Source organism: Meriones unguiculatus, chromosome X, assembly GCF_030254825.1.
Source record: "Meriones unguiculatus strain TT.TT164.6M chromosome X, Bangor_MerUng_6.1, whole genome shotgun sequence".
In the NCBI taxonomy this organism is placed as follows: Eukaryota; Metazoa; Chordata; class Mammalia; order Rodentia; family Muridae; genus Meriones; species Meriones unguiculatus.
In genome coordinates, this window is record NC_083369.1 from 40,866,631 (window position 1) to 40,891,463 (window position 24,833).

The window sequence follows — 24,833 nt, forward strand, 5'->3', positions numbered from 1 at the left end:
TATTTGTGTAACATTTATAATTTTTAAAAAAGTCTTTCCATTGGAGACTATGCTGAATTTTGAAGGATTACTGAAACTCAGATCCTTCCAGACTTTTCTTTTTTTTAAAAAAATATTTATTTATGTGTATGAGTGTTTTGCCTGTATGTGTGTATGCCTAGTACCCATAAAGGTCAGCAGAGGCCTTTGGATTCCCTGGAACTAGAGTTACAGAACACTGTAAGCCACCATGTGAGTATGTGAGTGTTGGGAGCTGAACTCAGTTCTGCTGTAAGAAAGACAAGTGCTCTTAACCACTGGGCTGTCTCTCTAATCTGGAGACTTTCTTTTTTTCTTAAGCAATCTTATATTTTCCCTTTTACTTACTATCAGTGTGTCTCCAATTTCTCCATAAAGTAAAGGTCCCAAGATTCCTGATTCATGCTGGATAGTTTCACGAGTCTTGAAGGTTTCATCTGTATATGCTATAAATCTGACTTTTTTATATTTCCTACCAATCCGATGAGGACCATTGCTCAGATACTGGCTTTTATAACTTCTGTATGAGAGGCAAAAAGATTAAAGGTAAGGACTGAAAATGTTTAGATAATCAAAAACCCAGTTCTAATATGATTTAGTCAAAACAAGGACTGAGAAAAGCATAGCCTTAGGCTTACCTATGCTAATATCTACTGTTTTATGAATCTCCACAGAATACACATGTTAAAGGCTGTAGTCAAAAGGGTATGGAGCTAGTAGGAAGTGGCAGAACCATTAAGAACTGGAGCCTACCTCTGAAAGGCTCTGCCCTGCAGACTATCAATGCAGATGCTGAGACTTATGGGCAACTTTTGGGCAGAGTGCAGGGAATCTTATGAAAGAAGTGGGAAACAGTAAGATCTGGAGAGGACAGGAACTCCACAAGGAGAGCAACAGAACCAAAAAATCTGAGCACAGGGGTCTTTCCTGAGACTGATACTCCAACCAAGGACCATGCATGGAGATAACTTAAGACCCCTGCACAGATGTAGCCCATGGCAACTCAGTGTCCAAGCGGGTTACATAGTAATGGGAACAGGGACTGTCTCTGACATGAACTGATTGGCCTGCTCTTTAATTACCTCCCCCTGAGGGGGAAGCAGCAATACCAGGCCACAGAAGAAGACAATGCAGCCACTCCTGATGAGACCTAATTGACTAGGATCAGAAGGAAGGAAAAGAAGTCCTCCCCTATCAGTGGACTTGGGGAGGGGCATGCATGCAGAGGGTAGAGGAAGGGAGGGATTGGGATGGGAGGAGGGAGAGAACCACAGGGGGGGTACAAAGTGAATAAAGTGTAATTAATAAAGAAAAAAAAAGAAAAAGTAAAATAAAGCAATATATGTAACACACACACACACACACACAAAGAACTGGAGCCTATGCAGCACTGAGGAGAGCAGGCACTGCACCTTGCCTGGGCAGTACAGTAGAACTGACCCTGGTGGAAGGAGTGTAGATGAGCAGACCCTGAGGGCAAGGGCATGAATGCGGGAGAGCTGGTCTTACTCCTCCTCTGCATGACATAACATGGGCAAGGGAAAGATGCTCTCCCTTCTTTGCCCCTCATTATCTGAGGCAGGCAGGAGAGCTGGCTGTGAGGTCATGAGAGTGGGAGAGCTGTCTCTGGCCCTCATTAGCTGCAGCACTTGGGAGAGTGAACAGCACAGTAGAGCTGGTCCTGGTGGTGAAGGCATAGGTAATGCAGTCTCGAGGGTACAAGAGCAAGAGAACTGACACTACCTCTTACTGTCTGTGGCATTGGGTAAGCTAGAGACCTTGCCCTGGTGGTGTGGGTGAAGGGTACCTGTTAGGCTGACCAATTCAGCTACCTCCCAGGCCCAGATCCGAAGCTTTGAGTTGGACTACCTCAACATCTACCTCATGTGTAAAATGCTGGAGTGCATGAAAGGGCTGCTGGTTCTATAGATTCATAGCTACAGGATCTCCATGAAACAGGATATACTAGAGGAGTCCCTGTGAGGATCCAGTATTGATATTATAGCAGAAGCCAGACGCCTCAAACCATACCAATGACTCATTGCAATGAATATTTGCAAATAAAGATATGTGGGCAAAAGGGTATATATTGTGTGACACTCTAAAACTTACATGACAAGATTTTTTTAAAATTCTATCTTATTTGGAGGGAGTTAAAAGGGTGGAGGGTCGATATGAAAGGGATGAGGATATGAGTGGGATAGGGGTGCATGATATGAAATTCACAAAGAATCAATAAAAAGTTTTAAAAATTTTCATATACTTCATTCCATTTTTTTTTTTTTTTACTTTTTCCTAGTTTGGAAAAAGAAACATACAGACTATATGATAACTAGAAAGGCAAATCCAACATTCATACCAGAGTAGAGATACCTGTAGCAGAAGTTCCTGTGAGGTTTTCCCTCATAAGCTTATTGTTCTCAGAATTCCATTGTCTTGTACCACCTTATTGCCAATGTTTCTACTTACAAACAATGTAAGTTAGCTTCATGTGATTATTGAACAATCCCAAAGCTACAGTAAAGTAGCCAGGCAGTACAATGAACTTTTCCATACTTTTTAGCTAGAGTCCCAATTTTAGTGCTTAACTGTTTTCTTTGTGTCTTAATCTTGGTGTATGTATGTATATATGTATATATGACATGTGTGTACATGTACATATGTGTGTATATATTTGCCGAACTACTGAAATAAATGTGAAATCCAAAAAAAAAAAAAAAAAGAGCTGGATCTTAGTGGGAAGAACTAAGGTTACTGGGGACATGCTCTTGAAGGAGATGATATTGGAACCTCAGGCCTCTTTCATCCCATTCTTTGTTTCCTAACAGCTGTGTATGGAATAGACCCCTTCCACTGTGCACTTTATTGTGATTTTCTGTGCTGTTTCAAGCCCAAAGCAATAATCAAGCAACTACAGACTGAAAATTCCAAATCCGTGATTCAAAATAAAACTTTCCTACTTATAAGCTGTTAATTATTAGATATTTGCCACAGTGCTGGAATGGTAGTCAACACAGCATCCATTTGATCCCATGACATACTACCTCTTAACTATGGCTTAAGATCTGGGTGCGGTGGTGCACACCTGTAATCCCAGCACTCAGCGAAGCAGAGGCTGTGAGTTCGAGGCCAGCCTGGTCTACAAAGTGACTCCAGGACAGCCAGGACTAAACATAGAAACCCTGTCTCAAGAAAGCCAAAAAGAAAAAGAAAGTAAAAGAAGAAAAAATAAAATCCAAAAATATATGGCTTAAAGATTCATTGTTTTGAATAAGTAAGAAGAATCCAAGTATAGGGGAACGTAGTATCAAGAGTCCAAAGATGCTTACCCATCATCCAAGATGAGGACTGAAGGAGCATAGTCCCAGTCTTCCTCCTCAGCAGAAATATAATGTATCCAAGTTTTAGGGTACTTCTTGGCAACAGAGCGAATTTGGATAAAAGGAGAGCTGTCATTATCCAATGTGAACACGTCCATTTCTGAATCAAGATCATCATCGTAATCTTCTATTTCCTCATTATTTTTCTTTTGCCATTGGGTTTCCTCAGGGCAGCTATCTACTTTGACATAAGCTTCCATGCCATCTGCAGTCAGACAACCCAAACAATGTCAGAGTCCTAACTTTCTTGGGTTAAATGTTATGAATTTTCCCCTCTTATTTGGATTTAAAGATTTTTTTTGTCTTACATGTCTCTCTTTCAAATCCTATATGAAATATATTATAGTACTTGTTGGTTTCTACATTTGATATTTTATCCAAGTAGCCTCTATGTAGATTTGAACCTTCTCTAAAATTCATTAATATCACAATATATATGAATATATAGGCATTTCCATTCTAAATTCATTAATATAACATATTTCAATGTATATGAATATTTCTCTTTGGAACTAATTATTTGTATGTATGTGTCTGTGTGTGTGTATGTGTGTGATTGATATGAGAGTGCAGACATGTGACATGGCATTCATGTGAAGGCCATAAAACACCTTTGTGGAGTTAGTTTTTTCCTTTCACCTTTACATTGGTTTTGTCCTGGAAACTGGTTTTGAGCTTATCAAAGTTTACAAATGGAGTCCCCATTATATTTTTCCTGATAAGATGTTATTAAATCAACAACTATATGATACTATAATGGATTAAATACAGAAATCATTGGGTAACTGTGAAGGTGAGACATTGGTCTGGTAGTGCCTCATGACATATGTATAAAAAGGTCATAATTAAGCTCATTATTTTATCTGCTAACTTAAAATGTTAAATAAAAATGAATGAATAATAAAAAATTAGTTGTAAAAATGAAGTATTTTGAATGGTTCAATTAGAATAATTATTTTTATGGAAAATAAATATTAAAATTAGAGAATAGTCAAAAGGAATTAACAAATATAAACTGTCACATTTATCAGGCTCCAACTTGACAATGACTAAACAGCATACAAGTAAATGACTTATTTATCTATATTTTCTTGTCAAAATTCCACAAATATGAGCCAGAAAAGGTATAATATATTTTTCATTACTATAAAAAAGTAGAAAAAGGTCAATTATAAAAATATATAGGATAATAACAATAAACACATGGCAAGATCAAACCCCTTTTTAAGGTAACCAAGAAATGAAATGTTAAGTGAAGAAAACATATTTCCTTAATGTTAAGGATATAAATTAAGGGTCTCAACATAGTTTCTCTAACAGATCTTACTATAGGCTGAATGCTTGCCCTCTCCTAAACTCAAGTTGAAATTTAATTGCCATTTGGATGTTCTTAGCAAGTAGGTCCATGTAAAACTATTTTGTATCGATTTCATTGATGAACTAATTTTGTTACTTCAAGAATGGCTTGTTATCTCTCTTTCACTCTTTCTCTTTTGTTCCTCTGCCATGTGTATCATTTTTTCTGTAACATAAGACAAAAAGAAATCTCCTATCAAAAAATTACATCTTTTTTTTTTGAGACAGGGTTTCTCTGTGTAACCCTAGACTCACTTTGTAGACCAGGCTGGCCTTGAACTCACAAAGATCCACCTGCCTCTGCCTCCCACAGTGCTGGGATTACAGGTGTGTGCTACCACTCCCTGGAAATGACATCTTGATATTGGATTTCCTAGGCTCTTGAACTGTGTGAGACAATAACTTTCTATTTATTATAAATTTACCCTATTTTTGATGTTCTGTTCTGGCAATAAAACTAACTCAGCCTTAAATGGACATAACCAAGAAAAAGCTATAGGTTGATACAAGATTTAAAAAATTAACAAAGTTAATATACAAGAAAGAAAATGAAAGTAAAATGATTATTCAATATGAATTTGCCCAGCTACTACCTATAAAGTCATGTGACCAGGAGTTACACTGTAGTCACAATTGTCCCAACTTGCTTACATTTGCCCTTTACTGGTTTGCAAAACCTCCATCAAAAAGCCCTTGAAAACTTCATGAGATACCTCATTTCCCTGTATAGAAACATTTCTTTACCTCTTCCCATAGCTGAAGCCTAGTTAATGAGTTCAGGCTGTAAAACCACTAGCATACTGTCTTTCATTTTTCCTGTTTCATTCATTTGTAAACTATGTCTCCTTCTGTCACATACATTTAACCAAAACCCCACAATACTATTGTACTAACAATAAAATCCTTCTATAGTCAACACAAAAATCTTTAATTAGATTTCAATTGAAGTCTAACATAATCATAACTATATAATGTCATTCCTGAAACACACTGTATTGTATTCTGCTCAGGTAATTTCACTAAAATTAGAATGGAATCTTTTATAGTACTTTTTTTTAAAGATCTAAGATAGTAGTACCATGCTTATGGGAAGAGATATGACAAAATAGCAGGAACTGTCCAAGATCTGTCAAAAGTGTTTGAGCAGTAAGGAAAGTTATTGGTGAAATCTCCAAGGAAGCCTCACGGTGGTTCCTCACAAGAAATGTGTGACCTTCGAGGAATATTGAGTGTACTTCAGGGGTGGTGCCCATTCCAATCACATGCCAGTAGACTGATTTTCTATGGCATCCAATCAGACCTGGAAAATGGGAATGACACAGCTATGACAAAGAAATAAGGAACATAAAACTAAAAATATTTGGACAAAATGACCCTAGAAATTTTACTGCTACCTTTGCTTATACACAAAGTTACCATGGAAGTTAGTTAGGGTACTAACAAACCAATGGCTCTTGCCAAGGTCACAAATGACAATCATACTGCTAAATAACACGAGCATGTTTTTTAATTTAAACTTCAGTTTTGCTGTAGTATATATTCAGTGGTTTCTAAGGCCTTCCATGGCTGATAACATTTTCTATTATTCCCCAAAGCTGATTAATCATTTGGCTCTAAATTATAACTTTAAAATAATCTTTCCATTAGATCCCTTTTAAAGATATTGCTCTACTATATTATCAGTCTATTTCCTCTTCTTTCATATATAAACAAAACAAAAAATAAAAACCAGAAGCTAGAATTCAGTGGGCTTTTTATTCAAATGTAGAAGTCTCTGAAAGCTGCAGAAAAAAGTTAACGGTTTTGAATTCCCAAAACCCTGAGGATTGTTGGGCAGCCATGTACATACCTGGCAGAGACCTGTTTACATAGCCATTGACTGTGTGCATTTTAGGCCAGTCTCTTGAAGATGCAGAATCCATAGACTGTGTAAAGGAGTCCTTTATTTCTGAGTGCCAGCTCTTCCCTGGTGAGAGAGGGAAAAATGAGGTTAGTTGAACTCTGTTTCATGAAGTAGACTACCCCTTTCCTTCTTTCTTTTCCCCCTTTGTGACACAGACTATTCACATTCTGAATTTCTGTCAGCAGAGTAAGCACAGTCACTGAGAAGGAAATTACTTTTTTTTTCAAACTAATTCTCCCTGTATTTGTTCATAGAGATAGGTGAAGAAGAGTAATGGCTAATGATAACTAGGAGAAGGGAGAATACTGGTTAGTTTGAACCACAAGAATTTTATTTTCCAAGTTAGATGATAGATTTTTAAAAGGGTCATCATAAATTAAAAGGGTCTTGTCATAAATTGCTTTATCCTATTTTATAGCAAGGAAACCCCAGGAACTTGAAGGTTTCCCAAACTCCTCTCCAAACTAACAAAAGCTGAAGCACTGAAAATTTCTTAGGCTGCTTTATTAAAAAAATATATAGTATATAAAAAAAACCTTCTTGAGTTCTTTATATATACTGGATATTAGTCCTCTGTCAGATATAGGGTTGGTGAAGATCCTTTCCCAATCTTTAGGCAGTCATTTTGTTCTGATGACAGTATCCTTTGCTTTACAGAAGCTTTTCAGTTTTAAGAGGTCCCATTCATTGATTGTTGATCTTAGAGCCTGTGCTGTTGGTGTTCTGTTCAGGAAGTTGTCTCCTGTGCTCTGACTCTGCAGACTATCAAAGCAGATACTGAGACTTATAGCCAACCTTCGGGCAGAGTACAGGGAATCTTACGAAAGAAGTGGGGAAAAAGTAAGATCTGGAGAGGACAGGAACTCCACAAGGAGAACAACAGAACCAAAAAATTTGAGCACAGGGGTCTTTCCTGAGATTGATACTCCAACCAAGAACCATGCATGGAGATAACCTAGAACCCCTGCACAGATGTAGCCCATGGCAGTTCAGTGTCCAAGTGGGTTCCATTGTAATAGGATCAGGTACTGACATGAACTGATTGGCCTGCTCTTTAATTACCTCCCCCTGAGGGGGAAGCAGCCTTACCAGGCCACGGAGGAAGACAATGCAGCCATTCCTGATGAGACCTAATAGACTAGAATCAGAAGGAAGGAAAAGAAGTCCTCCCCTATCAGTGGACTTGGGGAGGGGCATGCATGCAGAGGGTGGAGGAAGGGAGGGATTGGGATGGGAGGAAGGAGGGAGCTACAGGGGGGATACAAAGTGAATAAAGTATAATTAATAAAAAAAGAAATATAAAAAACAAAAAAAGAGACTAGTCAAGGTCAAGATGACATGGCCTCAAATAAGAAGAAAACAGTATAACTAGATAAAAAGAGAGAATTATATACCTACTCTGCCACAGTGTTCTAAATTACTTAAGTTAAACCAATTAATTTCTACAATAATCCTATAAAAATATTATTTCAATTTTAAATGTGAAGAAAATGATGCAGAGAGGTAAGTAATTTGCCTAATGTTGTATACATAGCAATAGATAATTATTAAAAGAAGGCGCTTAAGAGCTAGCAAGATGCCTCTGTGGGTAACGGTGCCTGCCACCAAGTCAAATTCCATCCCTGGAACCCACAGGATGAAAGGAGAGAACTGATTTTAAAATAAGGTATTTAAGAAGTAGAACCACCACAAACCTAGATGTCCTCAAATGGAGGAATGGATACAGAAAGTGTGGTACATTTACACAGTGTAATACCACTCAGCTATTAAAAATAAGAAACTCATGAAATTTGCAGGCAATTAAATAGAACTAGAAGAGATCATCCTGAGTGAGGTAACCCAGGAACAGAAAGATATGCATGGTGTACGCTCACTTATAAGTGGATATTAGCTATATAACACAGGATAGCCATCTATAGACCTAAAGAAACTAAATGCTAGGGACGATGCTTAAATCTCATTCAGGATGGCAATCAGAATAGACACCAGAAGTGGTGGAAGAGAGGAAACAGGATAGTAGCCTACTATAGAGGCTCCTCTGAAAGGCTCCACCCAATGGGGGAAGAAGCAGATGCTGAGACTCATGGCCAAACTTTGGGCAGAGCACAGGGAGTCTTATGGAAGAGGGGTATGGGGATAGAGGGACATGAAGGGGACAGGAGCCCCACAAGGAGACCAACAAAGCTAAAGGATCTGAGCCCAGGGGCTCCTGCAGAGACTGATGCACCAACCAAGGACCATACATGGAGAGGACCTAGACCCCCTGCTCAGATGTGGCCAATTGGCAGGTCAGTCTCCATATGGATCTCCAAGTAAGGGGAGCAGCGGCTGCTTCTGTCATGAACTCGGTTGCCTGCTCTTTGATCATTCAACCCTGGTGATGTGGCCTTGCCAGGCCACACAGGAAGAGGATCCAGGCAGTCCTGATGAGACTTAACAAGCTACAGGCAGATGGCAATGGTGGAGAACTCCCCCTTTTCAGTGGACTAGGAGAAGAAGATAGATGGAGGGAGGGTGAGAGTAGAGGGAGTTGAAGGAGGGGGCTTCAATTGGGATAAATCATGAAAAAATTGTGAAAAAAATTTTAAAAATGCTACCTTAAAATATTTTAGTATGTTTATCCTATGTTATATGTCTAATATCCACTTATAAGTGTGTATATACCATGTGTCTCTTTCTGCTTCTGGGATACCTTATTCAGGGTGATCTTTTCTAGTTTCCACCATTTGCCTGCAAATTTCATGATTTCCTCATTTTTAATTGCTGAGTAGTATTCCAGTATATAAATGTCTGACAATTTCTGTATCCATTCTTCAGTTGAGGGGCATCTGGGTTGTTCCCAGATTCTGGCTATTACAAATAAAGCTGCTAGGAGGTCTGAAGAAGCTGAAACCTTACTCAGAAGGGCAGACAGGATAAATATCGGAAGTAGAAGACAAGGAACAGGACAGGAGCCTTCCATCAGGGTATCAAAGGAGATTCTGAGACTCATAGCCAAACTTTGGGCAGAGTGCAGGAAACCTTATGGAAGAAGAGGGAGATAGAAAGACCTGGAAGGAACAGGAACTCCACAAGGAGACCAACAGAGCCAAAAAAATCTGCACCCAGGGGGGCCTGCAGAGACCGATACTCCAACCAACGACCATGTATAGAGAGGACATAGACCTCCTGCTCAGAGGAAGATCATAAGGCTGCTCAGTTTCCAAGTGAGTTCCCTAGAAAGGGGGGCAGTGGCTGGTTCTTTGATCACCTCTCTCTGAGGAGGGGGCAGCCTTACCAGGCCACAGAGGAAGACAATGCATCCAGTCCTGATGAGACCTGATAGACTAGGGTCAGATGGAAGGGGAAGAGGATATCTGTTATCTGTGGACTAGGGAAAGTGCACAGGGGGAGAAGAGGGAGAGTGGGTAGGACTGGGAGGAGATGTGGGACAGGGCTACAGCAGGGATACAAGGTGAATAAATTGTAATAAACAAATAAATAAATAAATACATAAATAGATTAATTATTTTAAAAAAATGAAGTAGAGCCAAAGGTATTTATTACTTAAAATCAAGGTCCTTTTTTTCTTACTTCATAGATAGAATTGGAACTTAGGTCTTAGAGTCATTCTTGTCCCCTATTTCCTTTACTCATGAATACTAATATAGTTTATAGTCTTCCTATAATCAACATGACTTTTTCTGAACATGAGTAGCCCATTTCTCCAACACTAGATATACCTATTTATTATATAGGTATACCTATATAAGATATACCTTCTTTTAGGAATTCACATGTCTGATTGAAGCTAACTAACCTTCATCGAATACAGCAAAAAGTAGTACAAAGTGGTACAACGTCTGTGTTCTTTCTTTGGACAGAGTGCCTGAAAGAGAAAGTAAAAGCATTTATTGTCAATTTAAAATGCCATTATAGAAAATTGCCACAAGGGGGAGCAATTTCTTCAGAAACCATTTGAGTATTGACAAATTAAGTACTCAGCCTAATGCTAGTATTGCTGTAATGTTCTTTGGTGTCATGTCCTTTAAATTGGTATGTCTAAAATTATCTAAGATAGATGGTTACTTATATAAGTTTCTAATTTCTTATAAATCATCACTTTTGTGAAATAAAAAAAAATGAATTGCTAGAAAATGGAGTTTAAAATACAAATATACAAGCCAAAATAAAACACAAAAAATTCAGCCACAAAAAAGAATTTCTCATTATTTTCTAGTTTTCTAAGCTAGAAAACGCAGAGCTATCTCTTGTTTTTTGGTTCCTTAACCAGAAGGTACCAACTCTCACATCTGAACCAGATCCTTTTCCTTTGCTTTTTGGATCCTATAGGCTTCTGTTGCCAGCCATTGTCTCTGCCATGGACATAACCGGAGTTTGGCCATGAAAATATGGAGGAAAGGAGTGAAAACTTATTTCTCCCTTCCCTCTGAACACTAATGTTACCTTTCCAGTTCTCAGATTTCTCTTTGAGACACAGTGCTCATTTTTAAGTTTCAAGCTGTGTTTTACTACAGATTGGAGGATACTGCAATGGAGAAAAAGGTAATCTCCATATCAGTTTGCTGGTCCTTTGAATTCTGGTGCTTTCTCTTACTTTTAAAATTTCAAAGAGCTAGGGTGCAATTTTTTTTGGTCATATTTTTAATCATTGAATTCAGTCAAAGATAAAGAGCAAAATGTGTTTACTTCATCTTATCCGGAATTAGACCACTAGTGATTGATTCTGGCCAAAACTATTTGCTTGTTAACTTACTTGTATACCATATGTGTCACCACTCTTTATGGTCACACAAATAACACATTTGTGGGATTTTGTTTTGTTATTAATTGTGGCTATAAGACTGAACTCAATATAAGTGACCACGTTTCTAAATGAAGAAATTATAAACTTTAGTCTTCTCCCTCTCTTCTGAAACATATTTATTATTATTCAGAAAAGGTATGTTGCTAAATTCTTTGTCTATCCTCCATCAAAATGAACCAGCTTTAATGAAATAACCTAAGAAAATGAAACAGAAATGATCAGAAATTACAGTGCATCTTCCAATGAACTATTTCTTGAGACCATATAAAATGTCTGGCTCCCCTTTATTGCCTATGCTGAACACATCATGTGGAGATGAGCTCAGTTAAGTCTTCCAAGCATAGATGTAAGACATATGAAATACCTTTGAGGTGATCTCATATCTGACCACTGTCTTGACTATAACTTACGCATCCATACATATGACAGTTCCAAACTCCATGACACCCAAGAAAACTAACAGAAACAACATATTATTGTTGCTTTGATCCATCAAATTATATAGTTATTGAGCAATAGATAACTAGAACAAAATCAGCTCCAGCTGATTTTCCATACAAAATAACTAAAATCAAATTATAAGTTTACTTCTTTATAAGTTTATGCTATTAAACTATAAATTAATAGGTAAACAAAACTATCATTAAAATGACAAGATATGAGTGACTGCATATTTTCTCAGATTTGTGTATACCTTTGGCTGACAAACTAAGTATTTGATCCAGTTACTATGTCATTGGTCACACATACAAGTATGTGTGCTTCCATGAAACTTTTAAGAAAACTCAAAGTTTTCAAAAAGCAAAGGAGAGAAGAAACACTGCTGAGATAACACACAGATTTCAGGTGGAATACAGCAATTATTTGGAAATAGAGATCTAATTGCAGATCTTGGATGTTCTTGAGCTAGAGTTCACTGGGATTACATAAGATAGACATTGTTGCTTAAAAAAAAAAACTCGATTATTCTCTTTTCTATGAGTATAATTCCAGGGAAAAGAAGCCCTTTTTAGAATAAAGAATTTTAAAAAAAAAGAATTTAAAGGCTCACAGTTATGATATTAACAGATTGTGTTGTTTTTGTCCTTCTGTTTCATCTCAATTCCATTCTTCATTATAGTTACCTTCTTTACATACTAGCAGAGCTCCAATGAGGCCTGAATTCAAATCTCTCACCAGATCCACATGAGATAGATATGCATAGGTGAGACATGGAGGGTCTGAAGCCATTGGACCATTCTCTTTCAGGACCTCCCAAACATAGGTATAACTTTCACCAGGAAAAACTTTATCATCTTCCTTCTCCATTTGGCTTGTATGATCTTTATATTCATCTCCTAAAGGAAAAAGGTATAAAATTGCCTTTATTTGTGTCTACTGTTCACGCAGAAACATATTAACCTCACAGTTACTAATGGATTCTATATAAGAAATAGACTTCCAGGATTTTGAAAGCTTTTGCCATAAAGAAATGATAAAATGTTCAAGGAGATAGATATGTTCAAATTGTTTTAAATATTATATAATATTTATATTAAACATATACCAGTAGTATGTACAACATATAAATAACTGTAAGTTCTTAAAATAACTGTAAGTTTATAAGTATATTATAAAATGTATATTTTTAAATATATGATTTACTTTAAAATTTAAGTTTTAAAAGACAGCATATCAAAACACTATATTGTACTTCCAAAAGATATGCAACTATTATTTATCCATAAAAAATCTGTTCTTGTTTTTAAAAAGTATAAGAACCTGAGTTTGATGCCCCAAACTACTGTTTAAAAAAAGATAAGCTCAGCCTCAAGACCAGCCTGGTCTACAGAGCGATTTCCAGGACAGTTAGAGCTACATAGCAAAACCCTGCTTCAACAAAACAAACAAATAAAAAGATAAGCTGTTACAATCCACAACCAATGTAAATTCATATGTAAACTTTTCTGTTGTATCCAAAAGACAGTGCTTCCCTGTAGTTATCCACTGCCTCTGGCTCTTGGAAGTTTTTTGTTGTTGTTGTTGTTGTTGTTTTTTGTTTTTTGTTTTTTTTTTTTTTTACAGTGATCCCTAAGCCTTGAATGAATGGGATGTGGAATATATGTTCTACTTATGGATGAGAATTCCATAGTTTCTCATTCTCTGAACCTTGACCTGTATAAGTCTGTGCTTTAGTAGCCACCTACATAAAAAAAAGAAGAATCTTCTCTATGAGGATTGAGAGATGCACTAACCTATAGGCATATCAATAAGTCTTAAGAGTAGGCTTAGTACTATGTCTATTTAGCAGAAAAGTGGTGGGTTCTTCTCCTAGGGTCTATGACCTATTTAGCCAAAGGTTCTTAGGCTAAATGATACCAAATACAGGTTTAATCTTGTGGAAGATTTAAATCTAATCACAAAGTACCTGGATACCCCCATTACATTTGTGCTACTATTGTACCAGTGAGTATGAATTGCCAGAAATCCTGCACAAGTTCAAGCCAGATTTATAAAAAGAATCCTAGCATGGAGATGGGAGGTGAGCATAAATCTCCATTCCCTAGCTGAGGAGCTACTAGCAATTGATAGCTATCAGGAAAGGGAGAGTTAGTTTTCTTAAAGGGTGTGACCCTTGGTATAGGTTGACTGTGTTCCAATGAAAGGCCTCATATCCAAGAGTATATGAGCAGCACAAATTTGACTTTATGTTTTTTTAAAGACATGGAGTTGGATGTGTATAGAAGAGGGGTAGGTCTGAGAAGAATTGTGGGAATTGGAGTGAATATGATAAAATATATACAATTTTCAAAGAACTAATAAAAAATGTGAGGGAGGGAGCCAAATATCACATGCCTGTAATTTCAAAATTGGGGAGGGAGATTCAGCTGGATCCCCGGGGCTTGCTGGCTAGCAAGCCTAGCCTGCTTGCTAAGTTCCAGGCCAGTAAGAAATCCAATCTCAAAAAAAAAAAAAAACCAAATAAAATAAAGAAATAAAGAAACTTAGGTAAGCAATGCCTGAAAAATGGCATTCAAGATTGTCCTCTGGCTACTACATACACGGACTCTTATGCACCTGTACATACAGACTTGTGCCCAAATGAGCACACACACACAGGGAGAGAAAGAGAGAAAGAGAGACACACAGAGAGAAATACACTTTCTATAACTTAACTTGAAAGATTAAAAAGGAACAGCTATGGGGAGAAACCTTATATTGTACTAAGGTACTTGTACACTAATCCTAACATATGTAGTGAAAATTGTGTTCTCCAGATTCTGTTAATCAGTAATGCTGCTTCCATTCTTGCATCCTTTGCCTAATGTAACTCAATTTAATAACAAATATACCATGGATATGCACTTTAAAGCCATTTCCTTTATTTTATTATTATTTTATTTTTGGTTTTTTGAGACAGGGTTTCTCTGCGTAGTCTTGGCTGTCCTGGACTTGCTTTGTAGACCAGGCTGGCCTCAAACTCACAGAGATCTGCCTGTCTCTGTCTTTTATTTTTTGAGATGATAATATAATTACATCATTCCTCCTCTCTTTCCTCCCTCCAAACTCTCTCATATAGCCTTCCTTGCTCTTTTTCAAATTCATGGCTTCCTTTTTATTAATTCTTATTACATACACAGGTACTGACCACACTAAGATGTGAGAGAGAGGTTATTAAATATCAGGCTTTTATTTAGAGGGATAACACTCTATTTGATGGATGACATAGATATTATAATAAAATGTCAAAATTTCATTCTTGAGGCTCTATAACGCTCAGCAGATAAGAGTGCTTACAGTTCTTGCAGAGGACCTGGCTTCAGTTCCCAACACCCACATAGCAGCTTACTATTATAAATAACTCCAGATCCAGGGAATACAATACTGTCTTCTGACCTCTGTGGGCTACGCACATGGAATATATACATAAACTCAGATATACACAGATATATAATAAATACGCTACTATTTTTTCAACTTTATTCATTTACTTAAATATTTACTTTATCAGGCTCCTCTACAAGCTAAGAATGTAAACGGGTTTACATTTATGTAGCAGAGAGTTTACATTTACAGAGTAAAAGGTATATCTCATTCCCGTTGGCCACTAGAAGGCTCCTTTCATGAAGTTAATGCACTTGGGAGTTTCTACACTAACATGGGGAAATTTTCAGAATCTTTAAAGGGTCTTCTCAAATTCTACCTCTTCCATTAGGCAATTACAAAGAGTAGAAAGTGTGTTTGTTATTTGACCATATTAGTCTGAAAATCCCAAGGTAGGACCTTTCCATTTCAGAATGACAACTTATGGTATATAATATAGAATATGTGCTCCAATAATTTATTAATGATTTCCTTTATTTGCAAGTATAGACTATAGACTATCTTGACAGTATTGGAGTCAACTAGCATCCTAAAGCTAGCTGGAGTGTGAACCATGGCCAAACATGTCAATGATGTCATCTTGATCTTCTGCTAAATGGCTAGTAGCATAGGAAAAACAAGATGAGAGACCATTAAAAGTCCTTTCCTTATAAAAGTCATATTCTACAGAAAGATGAGAATCCCATTTCATCCCCATATTATGAGGCTTGATGCTCCCTAGAAAATTTTCTGAGCAGAGGAAGGCTGATGATAGAATTTTTAGGACTCTCAGCCTTATTCTACAAGGGAGAACACAGGGGATTAGAATAAAAACAGCAACATTATGGTAAGCCTGGATGTTTAACTTACACCACCTGTCCTGGTTAGCTTTTATTATCAACTTGACACAATAAGAGTCACATCTTATTTGTGTGTGTGTGTGATAAAATAGCCCAAACAAAGACAACATAAAGAATTTATTTTGGTTTATGGTTCCAGTGGGCTAAATGTTCATTTTGGCAGGGAAGACACTGACACATGCATCTGGAGCAGGAAGCTGAGATATCACATCTCAATTGCATAAAGGAAGTAGATAGCCCTAACTAGAGGTGGAGGTGAGGGCATAAACTCCCCAAACTCATTCCCACTGATGTATTTCCTTCAGCAAGGCTCTATGTCCTAACAGTTCCATCACTTCACCAAATATCCTCACCAATTGGGGATCAAGTGTTCAAACACATAAGATTATAGGGGATGTTTCTCATTGAGGGGGGTCATAAGAAATCTACAGAGTAAGAACATGACTTTGTCCAAAAAGTTACTGGATTATCTGGTAATAGTAGATTCTTTCTCAGACATTTCAAAGTTCTAAAGGAGGGAATTTCTTTCTTTGGCCTAGCTTAGATACCCATCTCTAGGCCAGTTAACTGCAGCCAAGAAGAGGAGATACATAGATCAACAACTATTTATCTCTGGACCAACACCGTGACCATGGAGGTTCCGGCTCTAAAAGGTTTGAAATATATTTAGAAGCACCAATTTTTAAAAATATCAGATATTATTTTATAGCTTGGATTGGCCTAGAATTTATAGTGATACTCCTGGTTCAGCCTCCTGAGTGCTAAAATTAGAGGTATGTACCAACAAAATTTATTAGTAATGGTTGGGGCTTCCATACTGCCAGTATTAAGAATAAAACATAGAAAAGTTCTCTATAACTGAGCTATACTCCATCCGCCATAAAAAGTAGTTCTTGGGCAGAGCGCAAGGAGTCTTATGGAAGAGGGGTATGGGGATAGAGGGACATGGAGGGGACAGGAGTCCCCCAAGGAGAACAACAAAGACTAAGGATCTGAGCTCAGGTGGTCCTGCAGAGACTGATGAACCAATTGATGACCATGCATGAGGAGGACCTAGACCCCCGGCTCAGATGTAGCTGATTGGCAACTCAGTCTCCCTGTGGATCTCTGAGTAAGGGGAGCAGGGGCTGTCTCTGTCACGAACTCAAATGCCTGCTCTTTGACCACTTGCCCCTGGTAATGCAGCCTTGCCAGGCCATGGAAAAAGAGGATCCAGGCAGTCCTGATGAGACTTGATAAGCTACGGGCAGATGGCAATAGTGGAGAACTACCCCTTTCAGTGGACTAGGGGAAGTGCATAAGGGGAAAAAGGGTGGGACTGTGGGGAGTTGAGAAAGGGGGCTTCAATAGGGATATATAATGAATAAATTGTGAAAAAAATAGTTCCAGTGGGTGAGGAACACAATTTTAGGAAGAAAAAGCAAATGGTGTTTTTCTTCATCTTTGTTCTTATACAGAACAATGACTGAATACTAGTTATAATGTCATATGCTAGGGAAACTGTAATTGAATTTTTGGTATCTTTAAAAACTCAGTTATGTAAACACGTTTGTTTTAATCCCAGGTGTGGGATATTGGGTCAATTCAGATTGTCCAGGCTCTGAAAGGGGCTCTAGGGAATAAATGCCAGAGCCCAGAAAGAGAAAGAGGGCTACAAGAAGAAGTTGAAGGCTGCTGCTCCTCACTGCTGCTCCTGGTAGGTGTTGATATAGTTTGAAAAGAAGATGGAGATATCCTGAAACAAAGATTGGACTTGCCCCCAAGGAACTCAATGACCCTAACCAGCAGTAAGTAGCTAAGAAAACTATGGCCATCTTCCCACTAATAGTCTTTCTCTCCTACCTGATGTTGGAGTGTAGGAAGGGATTGGGGTAGAAAAGGGAGAAAGAAGTATAAGACCCCAAATAAAATAGATTAAAAAGTACACTTACAGGAAACAACAAATGTATACAATATTTGTATACAATGTATACAAATATCTTGAAATATTTACATTCCAGTAACTTTAAGGTACAAATGGTAGAACTAACATCAGGGTCCATGAATGTTGGAGCCCTCAATTAAAGATCACTTTGCTTCTTGAGTCTTTGCCTTTCTTGAGAACTACTTATAGAAATTTATATTAGTGAAACTCTCTTTCTTGTAGCACAAGACCTTTTTATAGTAAGATTAAATAAGGCTGATGTTCCTCTTCCCAATATAGCTCTTCCATATTTTCCAACATCAAGAAGTACAGGAAAATATATTTTCTTATCACTATCACCTTCTGTAAAAATCAAAGCAAATCTTGAGTTTTCAGTGGCTAGCTTTCTCATAATGTTAAAGAAGTCTGCCCAATAATAAAATGAAAAAGAAGGAATACAGAGCAGAAAACCTGAGGGGGGGCGGAAATGATGCTGAAGGCATCATTGAATCCTTGGACCCAGCCATCCCCAGTTCACTTGATGTAACTTTCCAGTTATATAAACAAAATCCAACATTATCTATACAAATATGTGAACTGTAGAACAGTGGTTCAGAATACAAGTTTTAGGGTTGGATGGGCCTCGTTGTGTTCCAGGAGTGACATTGTTATGGTTTAGAAATGCCCCTCAAATTATCCTGTTCTGGAGACTTGGCCCCAGTGTGATAGTATTGAGACATTTAAGAAGAAAAGGTTTCTTCTTAACCTTTTCAGTGTTTACATCTCTGATCACTTATTATACTATATTAAATGAAGCAGTCCCCATAGCTTATGCTCTTAGAGCTCAGAATGATTTATTAAATAATCCTCTTACCTTGTAAGGTGTCCCCCTAAGTGTTTTATTTTATAGTAATCCAAAATGGAGTAACATGGCCCTTATTATCAAGAACATGATTCTCATCTTTCTATAACTTGAATGACAAGGCAATATGAGAGAATTTGACTTACCCTCAGAAGCTTTCCAATAGGAAACACCAACAGCATGAAGACTGACGGGATGAGAAGCCATGTTTTTAACTGTAATGACCACAGTGTCATGAACCTCAGTCCAAATGGTAGGACCCAGTAGACCTGTTAACATGAGATATCCCTGAAAAGTTACTTGAAGGATAGCATACCAGAACAGCTCTCATTGTAAAAGTGAGGGTTAAAGTCAAAGTAGAAAAGCATGCCATTTTGAAACTAATGAACAGCAGTTATGCTTTCTACTAAGCCTAGTTTAGCCTCAGGGTTGTTCTGAGAAAGTACTTCTGACAAGTCATTCAATACGATCATTAATTCAGCTATATAGGAGAACAACATTAAAAGCAAATAAAACAAATACGAAAGTCTTGGGGAATAAATAAATTTGGTATAGTTCAATAAGGTGGCTGAATTAACATGATGAGCACTACAATAATAGAAAATAAGATTGTAGAGTCATACAGGGAACAAAATATGTAAGACCTTATTTATGGGAGGAAAGAAGGGAGGAAAAAATAATGAGAGATCATAGGTGATTCCTGTGATTGACTTCAGATTATGACAAGTGAGTAGAGCGTCCATGACACAGAAATTAAGAGAAAATTAAGCATTATAGTCTGTGTATATTTTTATAAGATGCCAAAAATGGTTTGTTGAATGAGCTGGAGTCAGTGGCATGAATATATGAAATACCCTTGTTTTTCCAAGATGACCAGTTTTTAACTGCACTCTGTGGATTCTTCTTTCTTGAACTTTGATCAAGCCTAAATCTTTTCTAGTAATCTTCAAATATTAACAGATGGTAATTGCTTTAAATGTTAACAAGTTCAGTCCCTTTTAACAACAAACTCTGATATCCTCTGAATCTTTTTCTTGTATTCTCTTTTTTTATTATTATTAATCTATTTAAACAGGATCAAAAAGAGAAAGAAAAGGAAATAATCCAGGACCAAGCTTGTAGAAGCCAAGCAGGGTAGACAGAAAATACAGCCAGTTTATTTCCCTGAAATAAACAGTTAAAGTAGCAGTTAAAGAATAAAACCTTTGGTAATCATCCTCTCTAAGTGTAGCCCTGAGGTTAGGAATTCTTTCAAGGAAATGAGGTGCCTAGTATCATAATTAATATACACAATATTATTTTCATTACCCATCCAGGGTGGCCTGGGCTTGGCAATGTTGAAAAGGTGGTCCGTGTACTCTACAAACACAGTCTTTTTGTACATGATGGAAGTGTTGAATGGAAAAGATGTTGGTATTCTAGGAAGAAATCTGGATAAAGAAAAGAAAAGGTCATTCATTTTGAAGGACTTTATTTGACCCCACTTCAAAAATCAGCTGGAAACCCTTTTCTTCATCTCACTCTCCTTTGATATCTACAAGCAAATCAGAACTTGCACATGCACCCTGTACTTGCTTCCTTCACTTCTCTATAGTTGTTGCTTCAGATATTGTCCCACCTCTCCACAATATTATTTGCATGCAAAGGAAGGAAGAAAAATTAGAAAAATTCAGGCAATAATTTTTTGTGTGTTTGTTTCAAGGGCTGTGAAATCACGCATTTACTTCATCAACCAGGACCTTTATCCATCCAAAGCCATAACAATCATGTAAAGACAAACAAAACTATCAGTATTTGAACAATGTTAATTGGAAGTATTTTTTACCTAATTTGTTTTGGACAATTTTATGTCTGCTATAAATGCATAGAAACCCTAACCTCTGAGCTTGGGCAGAGACTTGCTTACAAATTTGAAAACTTAAATGCAATAAATGCATTAAACACAAAGGGTGGGAGCAAGGTTATAAAAACTCCTTCATGAGAGGGATGGAGAGATGGCTCAGTAGTTAAGAGTACTTGTTCCTTTGGCAGAGATTGCAGGTTCAATTCCAAGAACCCACAGTGGTTACTCTCAACTGTCTGTAACTCTAGTTCCAGGAGATTAAACACCCTCTTCTAGCTTCTGTACACATGCGATGCATGTACATGCACATTCAGGCAAAATACTCAGGCACATGAAAGAAAAATAAACCTTTTTAATTAATTTTTTTTATTAATTACAGTGTATTCACTCTGTATCCCAACTGTAGCCCCCTCCCTCATCCCCTCCCAATCCCATCCTCCCTCCCTCATCTCCATCCATGCCCCTCCCCAAGTCCACTGATAGGGGAGGTGCTCCTCCCCTTCCATCTGATCCTAGTCAATCAGGTCTCATCAGAACTGGCTGCATTGTCTTCCTCTGTGGCCTGTTAAAGCTGTTCCCCCCTCAGGGGGAGGTGATCAAAGAGCCAGCCACTGAGTTCATGTCAGAGACAGTCCCTGTTTCCATTACTAGGGAATCCACTTGGATACTGAGCTGCCATGGGCTACATCTGTGCAGGGGTTCTAGGTTATCTTTGGAGTTATCAGTCTCAAAAAAGACCCCTGTGCCCAGCATGGAATCTTATGAAAGAAAGGGAAGAGAGAAAGACCTGAAGGGGACAGGAGCTCCACATGGAGAGAGAAAAAAAAAAAAAAACAAAAACATTTTTTAAAGATCTCCTTCATAAGACATGCAGACACCTAAATCATGGAAACACTATGGTGACTGTGGGAAAATCCATCTGGGAACATACCATGGCAGAGCCACCAAGCATGTCCCTGTGTTTGTACCCCAAAGCTGTAACAAGCAGTAAGGATGAGAAATGTGCTCTCTTAACTCTTTTAACAAAACAGACCTGTGTCTGTCTGCCAAGGGAACAAATTCTGCCTTGCTCTGCCACATATGTGTGTGCAGGTCCTCTTCAGCTATACATAACAGAAACATAAGGAATGAACAGTAGAAAGGAGAGAGCCTAACATAAAGAAACATCAGACAGAAGGCTACACCCTCTCAGAGAGAAACTTTGTGGCTGCTAGAGTATTGTAAATGTAGAAGTAAGGGTGGAAGGAGTAGATGAAAGAATGAGACAGATTTCCTCCTAAGAAAAGTAACATCTAGCTGGGCAGCGGTGACGCAAGCTTTAATCCCAACACTTGAGAGGCAGAGGTGGATCTCTGAGTTTGGAGCCAGCCTGGTATACAAAGTGAATTCCAGGACAGCCAGGGCTACACAGAGAAACCCTGTCTCAAAAAACCCAATAAACAAATAAACAGATAGATAAATATAAACAAACAAATAAAGTAACATCTAGAAGGGAACTTTCAAGTGGTGACCAGCTTTGGTTCCTTTCACACAAAGAAAAACCTGCTAGAAGAACAATCTAGCCACAAAGGAAGACTCACTCTTCCACTTAGCCCTGAATTTCACTCCACTCCAGGGTTTCCAGGATACCTGAAAGCCAGTTAATTGGCTCTGCCAACAAAAGGCCTTGACAAAAGACTTTCTATACTGGCTGTGGGCCAAGAGCCAAGGGTTGTTGATAAGGAAGCTCTTCCAGTAAATAGAGTATATTTGCAGAGAAATGCATGGGGGGAACTGCAGGAGTCAAAGGTTTAAACTAACTGTATAAACAGAGGACCAGTAGCCCCTCTCATCCATTTCTGCCTCATTATACTTGTAGCCTCGCAGGAAATACCTGATGATGACCAGTTTCTGGGGAGAGGCACTCCCCTGGGGTTATAGATGGATCAACATTATACACTGGTATAAAATAAAAAATAACTATTGGTATACCAGAAGCCATTTGTTGGTGAATATATAATGGTAGAGAGGAAAAATGCCTCTAATGGGCCAAACTTGAACCAGTGTTACTAATTGTCCAGTATATTAAAAGAGAAATTGCACAGAGTTCAGTTATATACAGACTGTGTCTATTATATAAGATTATGTTCAGCAACAAATGCCACTATTTTCTTGTCAGTAGCCAGTAGAAAAAAATTAGATCAGTGTCTCTATAGTACATAGATCTTCATACCACAGGTTAATGCTATCAGAAATTTTCCATTGTTGAAGAAGCACAAAACAACACAGACAAAATATCTTACAATCCATGCTAACTAATCTTTACATAGGCTAACTTATTTACTGTTGCCACCTATTCTTAATATGACAGGAACAGAGACCAATACTGAGTTCCTAATATGTCTTTACCTACCATGGAGACCAACCTGCCTCTCCATATCATGGTAACTATTTTGGATTCCTTTCATGCTAGACATGACCATACTTCATTCTGATAGGCAGATACACATAATCTAGGTATGGATTAATTTTTCCTCTGTGTAGTGCTTCCACCCACATGACTATCTGAAGCCTTGCAGAGAGTTTGAGTGTAGAATAATGCTATGTCACATCAGAGAAACAACGCTCATAAAAGGAAATCTGTTGGTAAGCTAATGGCCAAGGTATCCACAAGTTCTGTTTCACTCTGCCCATGCAAAATCTGTCAAAAGACAAAGGTGAGTATCCAGCATAGAAGCAGGTCTCTGTGAGGATAGAGGAGACACAGTCAAAGATGATTCTCCATTCTTGTGAGGATGATACATGGATTTGAAAACTAAAGAGTGGTTAAAAGGTGTGGGGGAGCATTCCCTTGATCCACCAGACCCCTAGTGATCCACCTGGGGATTTTTTAATTCTCCTCCCTGACTCAGTAAGCCAGGTGGGTCCAAAAGTCCTTATAGCAAAACTTTAAATATCCTAATGAAATAGAAGCTAGGCCAGCTGCTTGGTAAATTGTAATTAACTCTTGGGAAAGGAAGAACCAGCAGGTCAGGGAAGGAATGCCTTCACTACTTACCTTCTGCTATTATCTTGAGCAGCAAAAAGGGGTATATTTAAGCATACTCTAATATTATCCATCTCTAAAAATGTCTATACCATTGTTCTTGGCTATGTGTATTTCTATTATTTCATGCCTTTTTCACTGAGTTTATTCCTCCGTCTAGTTCACATCTCTTCACACCATTGAAATTCATGTCCTTTTTTACTCATCAAATTCATCTCTAGTTTGTTACTTTTATTCTTTTTTCTTTTCTATTTTGTTTGCTTAGTTCTACTGCGCATTCTCTACCTATTTTCTTCAAATATTTTGATGTGAATAAGGCTCACACCCATATCCGGAAATAGGTAATTATCATGGTGTTTTTATTTTAAACATTTTGGACTCTTAATATAAAAGATGGAGGGCTGTAAAGATGGCTCAGAGAGGTGTAAATTTTAATTTCCTTTCAAACTTTGGCAGAGTTTGTCAGGATGTGTTTAGAGTCAGCTTATTCTGTTGTCAAAATAGTATAAATAGTATCATTAAAACAAAAATTCTGCTGTTTTTTTTTTCCTGGTAAATACACACAACTTCCTGCATAACAGAAAGCTAATAAATTATTTGCTTTATTAAATTCACTTTTAGTGTGGTGTGTGTGTGCATATGTGCGTGTGTGCAGGTCAGAGGCTGATGTTGGGTGTTTTCTCTCTCTGTCTCTACCTTATTTTTATCTTTATTCTATGTTTGTGTCTGTGTGCATATACGCCACATGAGCACAAGTAGCTGCAGAAGCCAGAAGATGGCTTTGGAGCCCATAGACCTGGAGTCACAGGTGGTTGTGAGTGCTGGGAACAGAACTTGGGTCCTGCACAAAAGCAGAAATAACTAAACCACTGGGTCACCTCTCAGGATTCCAACTTATTTTTTGAAACTAAAACTGGAGCTCACTGATTCAGATATGCTGACTATATGATAAGCTCCAGGCACCTGCCTGTTTCCCAGTGCTAGAATATTTTATGTGGTTGCTAATGATATAACCTCAGTTCTTCATGTTTAT

At 37.8% G+C, this 24,833-nt stretch overlaps 1 protein-coding gene across 1 annotated transcript in view; it reads right to left on the bottom strand.

Moving 5' to 3' along the window:
- F8 (coagulation factor VIII) overlaps positions 1–24,833 on the bottom strand; it is a 146,299-nt gene that overhangs the window by 107,250 nt on the left and 14,216 nt on the right. Inside the window, exons 4-11 of the mRNA XM_060375196.1 lie at positions 20,241–20,362; positions 19,079–19,201; positions 12,589–12,801; positions 10,457–10,525; positions 6,604–6,720; positions 5,833–6,054; positions 3,348–3,603; positions 367–538 (exon numbers count right to left, since the gene is read on the bottom strand). Coding sequence (XP_060231179.1) covers positions 367–538; positions 3,348–3,603; positions 5,833–6,054; positions 6,604–6,720; positions 10,457–10,525; positions 12,589–12,801; positions 19,079–19,201; positions 20,241–20,362 — 1,294 coding nt within the window. The remainder of the gene's footprint in view (positions 1–366; positions 539–3,347; positions 3,604–5,832; positions 6,055–6,603; positions 6,721–10,456; positions 10,526–12,588; positions 12,802–19,078; positions 19,202–20,240; positions 20,363–24,833) is intronic.